This window comes from Bombyx mandarina, chromosome 09, assembly GCF_030267445.1.
Source record: "Bombyx mandarina strain Sakado chromosome 09, ASM3026744v2".
Lineage (NCBI taxonomy): Eukaryota > Metazoa > Arthropoda > Insecta > Lepidoptera > Bombycidae > Bombyx > Bombyx mandarina.
Window position 1 is genome coordinate 807,156 of NC_143216.1, and position 12,389 is coordinate 819,544.

The 12,389-nt window shown below is 40.2% G+C and overlaps 1 protein-coding gene across 1 annotated transcript in view; it reads right to left on the minus strand.

Annotated features, from left to right (window-relative positions):
• The window catches only part of LOC114247429 (V-type proton ATPase 116 kDa subunit a 1), a 54,604-nt gene that overhangs the window by 4,171 nt on the left and 38,044 nt on the right, over window positions 1-12,389 (minus strand). The window contains exons 5-13 of the mRNA XM_028180398.2: window positions 9,188-9,364; window positions 7,850-8,062; window positions 6,713-6,863; window positions 5,791-6,164; window positions 5,164-5,273; window positions 4,946-5,073; window positions 2,947-3,164; window positions 2,423-2,597; window positions 1,774-1,942 (exon numbers count right to left, since the gene is read on the minus strand). Of these exons, the coding sequence (XP_028036199.2) occupies window positions 1,774-1,942; window positions 2,423-2,597; window positions 2,947-3,164; window positions 4,946-5,073; window positions 5,164-5,273; window positions 5,791-6,164; window positions 6,713-6,863; window positions 7,850-8,062; window positions 9,188-9,364 (1,715 nt within the window). The remainder of the gene's footprint in view (window positions 1-1,773; window positions 1,943-2,422; window positions 2,598-2,946; window positions 3,165-4,945; window positions 5,074-5,163; window positions 5,274-5,790; window positions 6,165-6,712; window positions 6,864-7,849; window positions 8,063-9,187; window positions 9,365-12,389) is intronic.

Below are 12,389 nucleotides of genomic sequence, written 5' to 3' on the forward strand. Positions count from 1 at the left end.
ACGCTGGGCCATGGAATGCCTTTTTCCAATTTTTTTTTATTTTTTTATTGCTTAGATGTGTGGATGAGCTCACAGCCCACCTGGTGTTAAGTGGTTACTGGAGCCCATAGGCATCCTCAACGTAAATGCGCCACCCATCTTGAGACATAAGTTCTAAAGTGTCAAGTATAGTTACAACGGCTGCCCCGCCCTTCAAGCCGAAACGCAATACTGCTGCACGGCAGAAATAGGCAGTGTGGTGGTACCTACCCGCACGGACTCACAAGAGGTCCTAGCACCAGTGTGTCAATACTAAAGGAGCTTAATGCTAAGATTAGATTCTCCAGAACATGCATTTTTTTTTTTTTTTTTTATTGCTTAACTGTGTGGACGAGCTCACAGCCCACCTGTTGTTAAGTGGTTACTGGAGAGCCCATAGACATCTACAACGTAAATGCGCCACACACCTTGAGATATAGTTCTAAGGTCTCAGTATAGTCACAACGGCTGCCCCACCCTTCAAACCGAAACGCATTACTGCTTCACGGCAGAAATAGGCGGGGCGGTGGTACCTACCCGTGCGGACTCACAAGAGGTCCTACCACCAGTAATTACGCAAATTATAATTTTGCGGGTTTCATTTTTTACACGATGTTATTCCTTCACCGTGGAAGTCAATCGTGAACATTTGTTGAGTACGTATTTCATTAGAAAAATTGGTACCCGCCTGCGGGATTCGAACACCGGTGCATCGCTTCAACACGAATGCACCGGACGTCTTATCCGTTAGGCCACGACGACTTCATTCGTAAAGTATTGGAGTTCTTTGGATACATTGCTCGAAAGGAGGGTCACGATCTTGAGCAGCTGATAGTGACGGGTAAGGTAGAGAGCAAAAGTCACAGAGGAGGTAGTCCCACGAGATGGTCGGACCAAATTCGGTTTTGTCTGGACATCAATCTCCACAATGCCCTCCACGAAGCCAACGATCGCAGCAGATAGAGAACAATAGTACAAGAGAGATTGCTGCAGCGGGGGAGTCACGACCCTTAGTAATGAGGAGAACGACGCTAGGAGGAGGAGGAACAAACGCTGTTGAACGTGAATAGTACGCGTTCAGAGCTCTGTGTGCTTAGTGCGAGTTTTTTAACGTTCTCGATAGCGTAAAAGTTACCTGAAATTTGTATGCGGCTGGAACAGCGCCCCTAGCGACAAACATAAGCAAACGTTCCAACTCCATACAAATTTGAGTTAACTTTTACGCTATCGAGAACGTTAAAAAACTCGCACTAAGCACACTGATGTTAGTCGTGAATTTATTTTTATGATGCGCGTATTATGGAAGTGTGTGTGTGCTGTGTGTATAGTATTTGTAACGCATTAATTATATTATCGCACACGCTTTAAAGGTTTCAATAAACTCATAAGATAAATGTCACCGTATTTTTTTGGTAATAAGAAGTAATTTGCACATTTGCCAATTTCATTTGTTCCGGAGTTGATTTGGTAATTCCGTTTTGATCTAGTTTGAAGATTAAAACAAGGATTAGCTCTCTTTACGCTAGTGAAATTCGATGTAATCAGTAACTTTGTTAGGCTGATTTCACAAGGCTACCAGAGAATAGGGAGGTAAAGATATACAAGGTGCCGACGTGGTCTCATTGGAATCGACGGACTCAACTCTCAGTAGTACTCAATGTCCTAACCTACAAGTTGCGCGACAGTTTCGCGACAGATAGGTATAGCAAGGTACAGTAAGGTATAACTGGAGGTACGAGTGCACACAAAACTCACCAATGCAACCGCAGCGTGTGCAGGAAGGCAGACAGTCCTTCCATGAGGACGAGGATGGCGAGCGTGAAGAAGGCCCACACCGCGAACCCCACGTACATGGTGACGGAGCCCGCCAGACTCCTGGCCAGGCCGTAGCGGAGCACGCGCTGCCACAGCACGGCCGACAGCTCTGCAGATGGGACCACTCATTGTTGTAGACGCGGGCAGTAACAGTCTCAATTGGATTTGGTCATATCGGTAAATTAACGGTACCGGTGTACTGTTAATTTACATATTGGAGTAACTACTGCGAAGGGCAGCTACTTTGCAGTGTCTTTTGAGACAGGGGTTATGGAGTCGTCTGTACGGCAGTTTCGATATGATCACTACGGATCTTGGTGTATAAAATCCTGGTTTTAATTGGAAAGTTGGCATTTTCTTTTATCACACCTCACGGCCAGCCATTGAGGCGGAATCCGTCGGTATCACTTGAAATGGCTGTGTTGAGTCGCCATGCCCACGGTCCACGGGATCCTTAACCATTACTGTCATCAATAATTCCAGGAGTACTTAGTAGCAGTTCCTTAAAATTACACGCCACCTTACAGCATCGCAGGTTTTGTTTTGTTTGTCCAGAAGACAGTTAGTTCATCCGGGCTGGAGTACTCACGTGCGTGCGCGAGGGAGAGGGCCCAGAGGCGCAGGTAGGAGGCGGTGTGCGAGACGGTGCCCAGCACGTACTCTATGGTGTGTATCGCCTGCGTGATCAGCAGCTCCCCCGCCGCCCCCGCACCCCCGCCGCCCCCCGCCGGCACCTCCCCGCGCTCCCCGCCCACCTCGTGGCGCTGCGGGGCACGGAACAACAACTTGTATTAGTATTCATCTTTAAAAATTATTCACGTATGAACTTACTATTCCAAAATTATCAATTATAATTCGAAATAAAGAAGGTAATCAACATAAAAATTCTATTAAATACATATTTTTGTTTTATCAAAGTTTTGTTTTGAAAAGCAAGTTAAGACTAATTTAAAATAAATCTCGCGAACCATTGTCATAAATAAATCAATCAAGAGAGACATTTTGGAGCAGTCGCGTATTCCGTGCATTAGAAGACTTGCCGGATGACAAATATTACAAAAGCTACGTTAACAAACAACTAGATGGCGCTGTTACAAACAATTTCGAACCAACCTTCTGATTACGGGCTTTCCAGAACAAGAATGCCGGTTTCCCGAATAACATTATCGGAATGCAAAGGAAGCCAAGCGTCAAGAATAACTTCTGCAATGCGTCCTGGCCGTCGAACATCATCGCCTTACACGGAGGGCTGTCCTCAGAGCCCTTCAGCAGCATCATGTTGATGAAGGTTATTAGGACTGATGGGGCACAAGACGTACCGTATGTCGGGTCTGGAAATCATATTAAGTCTATCATAACTAGTCGTGTTATTGTATACTACATACAATTAGCATAAATATATCCAGCTATCACTAAATCGCCTATCGTCCAGAGACGAATGGCATTTGACCCAGAAATACAGTGTGGATGGATGGTCATGTTATTGTATACTACATAGATTTAGCATGGTCATATCCAGCTATCACCGAATCGCCTATCAGTCCAGAGACGAATGGCATTTGACCCAGAGACACAGTGTGGATGGATGCAGCAGTTCAAGGCATTAAAGAAGAGCCCTGGTCGGACGATGGGCGGGCTGATGGTGCTAAGTAAGACGAGCAACAATGTACTCTCCCTCCAAGACGGGTAGGTACCACCGTTTGAGGGGTGGGGCCGTTATCTATACTAATATATAAATCTGCAGTGGTTTTTACGGATGTTCCGTTATAACTACCGAACCGTGCATTCGATTGACTTGAAACTTGGTATCCATGTAGAAAATACACATACTTAATGGATAGGCTAATATTTATATGAGTGTTGGACTCCCTAATAATAATAATTATTATTATTAACACTTTATTTCAGTTTTTTTTTTTTTAAAACCATAACATTTTGTTAGTAATAATTACTTATAATATATGTTAGTAACTTAAAAAAAAAAAAAATCTAACACATAACTATCATTATATACATTTTACACAATATTTTTTTTTTTTTTTTTTTCTCCTTCCAAGTGCCTACTGCAAAGGCTATTGATCAGCAGTCCCTCGATCTTGCTCGATACGATTCTCAAAAGACTGTTGCCACTGTCACGAACTCGACGCAATAACGATGCACTTCTCTTCCGCATTATTGCAAAGAAGTCATCGGTGCGAGATGTCGCAAACATTGTGGATGCACTACAAAAGCGCGGCAGTGACAACATCATCCTAAACGCATTATTATATTGGACACGTAGGGCATTGTAAGCTCTCCGCGTGTATGTGGTCCACAGACTACTGGCGTAAAAATTCTGGCAATAAGCTTTAAAAATTGTAAGTTTGACATAGCTATCGCAACCAGTAAATCTGCGGGCCAGCATATTGCATCTTACTATCAACGCCCTACGCTCCCTATCTATATCACAATCATCCGTACCATCCTCTGTTACCCAGTGACCGAGGTACTTGAAGCGCTTGACTTGTGTAAGCTTTGCGCCCGCTAGCCAGATTGGAGGTACGTTCTCGTAAGTTTTGTTCTGCGCTTTGAACACTAGCAGTTCACTCTTCTTGGCATTGTACCTCAGCCCGTGGGACTCAGCATAGTTCTCACAAATTTTTAAAAGTTTCCTGAGTGCACTCATAGATGGGCTCAGCAATACCATATCGTCTGCATAACTAATATTGTTAAAAGAAACTCCATCGATCATGCAGCCGACACCCGCACTACTGAGCTCATCGATGAGCTTATTCATATAAATACTAAATAGCAAAGGTGAGGTTAGACCCCCCTGCCTCACACCACATTCTAAACGGTACGCATCAGAGTGCGCACCGGCATAATGACAATAATATAATGACATTAAATAATAATGTTAATTTTAAATACCCAGCGAAGCGGGCGAGTACGGCTAGTAAGTATATATTATTATATACTCTGGAGTCTTTGACTTCGTGTTTCAATGGGGGGGACGGAATTTCCGTTGCAGTGTCTACGCACTTGATCAGCACCGGGTAACCCGAGATCTTGTTTATCCATCAAGACAATAAAAACCCTGATGTGCAGCCAGATATCCAGGAAGCGTGTTTACCTGTCGCCGTGGCGGAGTACATGGTCCACTTCATGAACATCAATATACAGAGGTACCAGAACAGCAGCATCAGAAACAGAATCTGCGGCACGTACTGGAGATAAATCATTTCCGGCTTCCTGAAGAAACTGAAACGAAAAACTTCTTTATGACAATGACGTTTAAGGTTTAAATCAGATTAAAATTTTAAATTCTATTTCTATGAATACAGTAATTACTTGAAGTTTACCACACTCATTGTCACACCGAACGCCATGTGCAGTACGCCGAATATAATGGACAGTTTCATTTTGAATGAATTCAAAAATATAATGTTGTTCGTGGCGAACTGAAAACAAAGAAATCAAGTTTAAATATCTTTACTCGGTATCTGGATGTATAATTTATCCACATATTTAACCATGAATAAGCATGTATATCAATCTCTAGTTTGAATAGTCCAGAGAAGTCTAGTTAGGGATCACATGACGGCGTGTCATTTGTCAGCAATTATTTTCATTGTGGACCAATCCAGAAGCTAAAATGGCACTAATAACCTCCATTTCTGACAAGAAGCAAGTTCCCGCTAAAACAATATCGCAGCTATTACATAAATTTATTTAAACGAAAAAGTCATGACTATTTGAAGGCGCATGTAAAGACACACTTGACTACAAAGTTCTACATTTTGTATTCAATGAATCAAGCCTGAGTGGACAGAGACATAAGCGGTGCCTCGTAACAAATTTGGTCACTCTAAAGCAAATACTCAATACTTCGCTTAAGAAAATCTCAAGGTAGACATATGTATTCTCGGTGATACTAATGGGCTTCTCTATAAAGTAAAATAATGTAGAGTCACAAACCTGCCATGCTGGGTCCAAGCCGAAAGGATATGGCGTTTGTGTGTAGGCCACAGCCGGATCCAATTCCAACGATGTATGATTCGCAAGGGTTTCACTATCGTAAACGTTCATCCAACTACTTCCGAACAGATTCAGAGACTTCGAGAACATGTCGTTGTAGATCAAACCGGTATAGACAGAGAATATTCCCATCAGTAAGATAATGTATCGTCCGGCAAAGAAAATGTTCCATATTTCGTTGTCCGATTTATTCTTCGAGAGTCTCTTCTCGTATATAACGATGATCGCAGAAAAGGCCGTCATGATAAGTCCATGGCCTACGTCGCCGAACATGACAGCGAACAGAAACGGGAATGTTATGATTGTGTATAGCGCTGCAAAAAAAAAAAACAGCTAAATAATAAAAGGCATATTAGCAAACCATCATGTCCATATCGATAGCATTGATTTTGGTATTTTGATCAAAAGTAAAAAGTTTTACTAGAGGCAAAATTACTGTTTGTACTGTTTTGTTTAATTTTGCATTAAATGGACAGCACACAGACAAGTTCGCGATCCACCTGCTGTTAAGTGACTAAAGTTGTCCAAGATATGTAAGTAAGGTCTCTTTGGTACAACACTTATACGTGGAGAGGTAGTAGTATCCACCTATGTATGATTATGATATCCCACCAGCAGCAACGTCAAAAGAAAATTGAGGAGGCTACTATTGATTAGATAAAGGAAAACAGTAGCAGCATCAAGTGGTGGCCAATATCGCGGATCCCTGTCCCTCACCGGACAGACAATTGATTTAATCCTTTTAATAAGGGTCCTTTGACCTAATCATATCATTGAAGTGTACACAACATAGCACTAAGCTCAAAATTCAAGTAAATTTTCATTTTAACAATTGAAATGTTTTTAACAATGATGCCGTTACCTGGATTTACTTCTCTGTAGCTGGCGATTCCATAGGAATCAATAAGAGTTTGAAATCCTCTCGTGAATTTGTTGGTTCTGTTAAAAGTGGGTGGTATTTCTCTGGTTGGCACGTGGTGGAGGATGGATGGAATGGGACTGCCACTTGCTTTCTGTAATAGATGTGGATTATTCATTAGGCCAAAAGAATCTTATGAAGTCGTCGTGGCCTAAAGGATAAGATGTCCGGTGCATTCGTATCTAGCGATGCACTGATGTTCGAATCCCGCAGGCGGGTACCAATTTTTCTAATGAAATACGTACTTAACAAATGTATTTTTGATTGACTTCCACGGTGAAGGAATAACATCGTGTAATAAAAATCAAACCCACAAAAGTGGTAGGACCTCTTTTGAATCCGGACGGGTAGGTAACACCGCCTTGCCTATTTCTGCCGTGAAGCAGTAATGTGTTTCGGTTTGAAGGGTGAGGCAGCCGTTGTAACTATACTGAGACCTTAGGACTTATATCTCAAAGTGGGTGGCGTATTTACGTTGTAGATGTCTATGGGCTCCAGTAACCACTTAACATCAGGTGGGCTGTGAGCTCGTCCACCCACCTAAGCAATAAAAAAAAGGTGGTAATGAGTCATCAATGGGTGGCAAGTAGTCAACAACATATGAATAAGGGACTCCGGCCATCTCGAGCCACCGAAGGTACATCTAAGGCAAATAACTTTATGGCTATCATCGTGATATCTGGTTACCGTTGGATTTTGTAGCAGTTAACACAAAGCAAGTTTGTACTCATGCACGCTCACAATACTAGTGAACTCCATCTATTAATATAAATTCAAATGACATTAAAACCAAATAATCTTACGGAATAATATGAGTTTTCAATTTAATAATAATGACTACATTGTGATCAGCTGCTAAACGGATTCCTAGATACGGATTTCTATTTCATTCGGATTCTATATCGAAACGGATTCCTAGTCTGATAGGACTCTGTGGGTAGGCAGCGGCTTGGCTCTGCCCCTAGCATTGCTGAAGTCCATGGGCGACGGTAACCACTCACCATCAGGTGGGCCATGTACTCGTCTACCTACAAGGGTAATAAAAAAAATTCTGTAACTAATAGAAGTAAAGTTTCTTACCACTCCATCATCCAGAGCCTTCTGGGCAATGTAAAGATCACTTTTTGGAACCCAGCATTCAGCGATGAGGCATTTCTTAATGATGTCCATGCTGAACATGTTGAGGGTATGGTAGATGGCCTTCTCCTTCCTTACGGCCAGCATCCACGTGCTGATGTCTCCTGCTATATTGGTGAGAACCAATCGTCTGTGCTGCTCTGTCTGGTCTAGTACCTGTGAAGAGCTTAATGTAAAGAGTCTGAGGTACATTCATCGTGAAGAAAAGGAACTCAATAATTAGGTGTGTTTATCGAATGATCATTTAAAAAAACCGTATCAAATGATCATTTAAAAAGACGTAAAATTCCGTTTACTAGCTTCATTTGTAAAATAAAGTTTTAATCTAATATATAAAATTCTCGTGTCACAATGTTCGTTCCCATACTCCTCCGAAACCGCTTGACCGATTCTCATGAAATTTTTTATGCATATTCAGTAAGCCTGAGAATCGGCTACTATCTATTTTTCATGCCCCTAATTGATTAGGGTTGTCCACCCCTAACATATTTTTTTTTATTTGGACATATTTTTGTTGTTATAATGAGGTATTATGTGGTTGAATGAGGTTTTGTTATTTTTATTATATATTCCCTCATCGTTCACAGCACTACATACCTCTTTCACTCATTTACTACATCCTTACACACTTACAATAAGTTCGTTTTTTTTTCTACACTAGAAATTCCCTAGAAATCTTATATATGGCAAAACAATGTTTGCCGGGTCAGCTAGTTTTTTTATATTTTTCTACCCTCAGTCTATACGAAATGCATAACTCTAAAAAAACATTAACATGCTTTCTCACGGGAACGCTTCATACGCAATCAACTGTATTCTTGAACCTTGATCTCAATTCTTATTTAAATTAATAGCAATCATCTTAGCAGATGTCTTCAAACGTTTTATTTGGCCGTATAGTGTCATGGAACAGTGGTAAGGTGCACGGGAAACAACTACCACCGGTGGATCTTCACCTTAAATATATGTCAACTGCCTTTTGGTGCCAATGTTTGGTACCAAAACATATATTTTTTATTTTTATTGCTTAGATGGGTGGACGAGCTCACAGCCCACCTGGTGTTAAGTGGTTACTGGAGCCTATAGACATCCACAACGTAAATGCGCCACCCATCTTGAGATATAAGTTCTAAGGTCTCAAGTTAGTTACACTTGGTACTAAAAAGCGATTAGTAAAAAGCGTGAAGTGAGTTCAAATTTGAGAATTAAGAGTTAATGTGAAGGTCTTATTACCTTTTTTCTATAATGAATTACCCTGGAGGTAACAATTCAGATTCATACCATTTCTAAGTCCTTGATCCTCGTTTCGACTCCAGACAGCATTTCTTGCTGGTCCTTATACGTCGCCGGGCATGGGTACAGAGTGGCCTTGAACCCAAAGCAGACCTTCTTCACTCTCAACTTGATCTGCTCACCGTGGAAGAATACTACGAAGACAGTCTTTTGTAGTTCGTGACCCTGAGCGAATAAAAAGTAGTCCAGTGCTCAAATTTATTTAGAACAAACCAACTGTCAAGTCATTGATGCTGTCGATGTGTTGTGTTAGACCTTAAAATCGTGAGTAGCCTTTACACCACCCTTCAAACCGAAACGCATTACGGCTTCATGGCAGAAATAGGCAGGGTGGTGGTACCTACCCGTGCGGACTCACAAGACGTCCTACCATCAGTACGATACAATAGTAGATACAAAAGTACACGATAATCACTTCATCACCCACTCACGATAATCACTCACACACATATTCAACATTAATAGAAAAAATATATGTTTAGCGAGCTTGATTAAAAATACTTAACATTTAAAAAACCATATTTTTGAAGCCGCAGTCTAAAGCAAAAACAGCTAGGGCAGTGTATCACCCGAGGGCGTTGACACCGAGCTTGTACTTATTTTATTTGCATTACATTGACCGCAGTGAGATCAAGTTGTGGCAGTCACTTTACTTGTATCAAGCAATGCTATACTATACAAGTGTTTAAATCCCGTAGACAGCTACCATTTTTAATGAATTAAGTACGTTATTTACGCATTTTCATGAATTACTTCCACGAAGAAGGAGTAATTTCGCGTAATAAATATGTACTAGAGGTCCCGCAGTAGTCGAAATTCGACTATAATTAATTGGAATTGTAAGTTTGTACATTATTATGATTGTATTTTATACTTCTATAATCACAAATTTCGCTAAGACTACACTATAAAAAATATTAACAAAGACAAACCATATTCTATTCTCAATTTGGCAACAGACGTCAAGAACAAAAGTTTGACAATAAATAGTATGCATGCGTGTGTGCGTCAAATACATGGTGTGTAGTGTGTGTAATGTTTTCTTTATTGATTTAACGTATCTTTTACGCATTATTTAAAAAAAATATTAGCATTGTGCACTTCTTCTCTATATTCTCTATAAGTGTGGAAAATTTCATACTCCTCCATCCGCGCAATTTTCGTAAAAAGGGATACAAAATTTTTGCTTCACGTATTAATATATAGATTAAACTCGCAATGTTTATAAATTTGGTAAGTACTCGTGGTATTCTAACTATTTCCGCCAACAGCAGCTGCTATACAACTAAAATTGAGATTTCTAATTCATATCTCGTTTTGATCACTATGACGATGACTCCTCAACACGACGGTGAGGTGGGAAGTCATTAAGCCATCTATGCAATGAAAAAACATTCGTGAGAAACTATTAGCAATACGCCAACAATAATATTCGTTTTAAAAATTGCTTTCTATCTACGCATGCCATTTTACTTTCCTATCTTCTCCGTAGACAGACGAGCCTATGGACCGTCTGTTGGTAGATAGTGACCGTCACTAATAGACACCGGCAAAGCCAGGAGTATAGCCGATGGCTGTCTACTAGCTGGCAAACACGGTCAGACTCGAAAAGGCATTATTTAACACGACTATGACAAAGGTTTTGTCGTTATAAATAATGAAACTGAAATTGCAAATGGCACCTAAGGTTAAAGTGGTTAAAGGCAATTTTTCTAACATGAACTACGTTCGTGGAGCATTGCCGACAACATTGTTAATAGTAAAAACACAGCAAAATACATCTAATAATAAAATCTTTTTTTTTATTGCTAGATGGGTGGCGAGTTCGCAGCCAACCTGGTGTTAAGTGGTTACTGGAGCCCATAGACATCTACGACGTAAATGCGCCACCCACCTTGTGATATAAGTTCTAAGGTCTCAAGTATAGTTACAACGACTGCCCCACCCTTCAAACCGAAACGCATTACTGCTTCACGGCAGAAATAGGCAGGGCGATGGTACCTACCCGCGCGGACTCACAAGAGGTCCTACCACCAGTAATTACGCAAATTAAAATTTTGCGGGTTTCATCTTTATTACACGATGTTATTCCTTCACCATTCTAATAATAATAAACATTAATTTTCTTTGGTTCTCGCGATGCGTAGATATGATTAATTTTACTGTTACGGATGTCCGCGACCACGAAAACTGTAAAGTATTAAAAAAGTCAAAAATAAATATAACAATAAATCTAATTATGAACTTAACAAGTTAACGTTGGACCATCCTTGAAATAAATAAGTAAAGGGAGGGGAAAACGCTAGTCCCTGGTCGTCGAACTTCAAATTATCGATTTCCATAGAGGTTTCTTTGAATATTTCTTTCGTGTACTGTATTTTTATAACCGCCGCTGGGGCGGGAAGCCCGATGATTACCACCTCTGTTAAAGTGTGACTAAACACTCAACGTAAATATTACCGCTTACTGTAATGTAACTCTTAAAGTGGAAATAATAATTGATTTGACTAACCACCCTAATTCCTCCGCGATCAGTTCCTTCTACGCATAAGGAGTAGCAAATTACAGTCATAGCCGAAACAGATCATAACGTGCCTTGTGCTTTTCAGGATATTATCAAAATAACCCTTCTACTCATATCTGTTCATAAAATATTTATAGCTACTGATATCATGCACCCCACGCTTTGTTTACAATGAAATAATTTTTTCCTACACTATTTTTAATTCAAATTTATTAAAATTTATTTTCTATTTTTTAGTTGGATTTTCTATAAAAGCGTATTTTGTTAGTCTTTTTTAAACTATTATTTATTTTTCATTTTTTAGCTGAATTTCAACTTTTTTTTAAATATTGAATTGTCATCGGTCTTTAATAAGTATACCAAATTTCGAGTTAATCCGACGTTTTGAAGGGGGTCAAAACCATGTTCAAAGATTCCGTTACATACTAACATACATCCGTCTAATAAAAGCGTATTAAAACACAAAGTAATGTATTGTTTAAGCTACAAACTACAAGGGTCGGTCTTGTGCCTTTTGTACATTACTTGAGCTTGTATTTTTGTGACTCTCGGGTCGTTGAACTCTATTAACTTAGTCACGAAAAACTATGTTCAGATTCGAATCTGCATGTAGTGCCTGAACGGTTCGCGGGCTTTCAGTTGAGATAGTTATTGTTTTGTAAATCT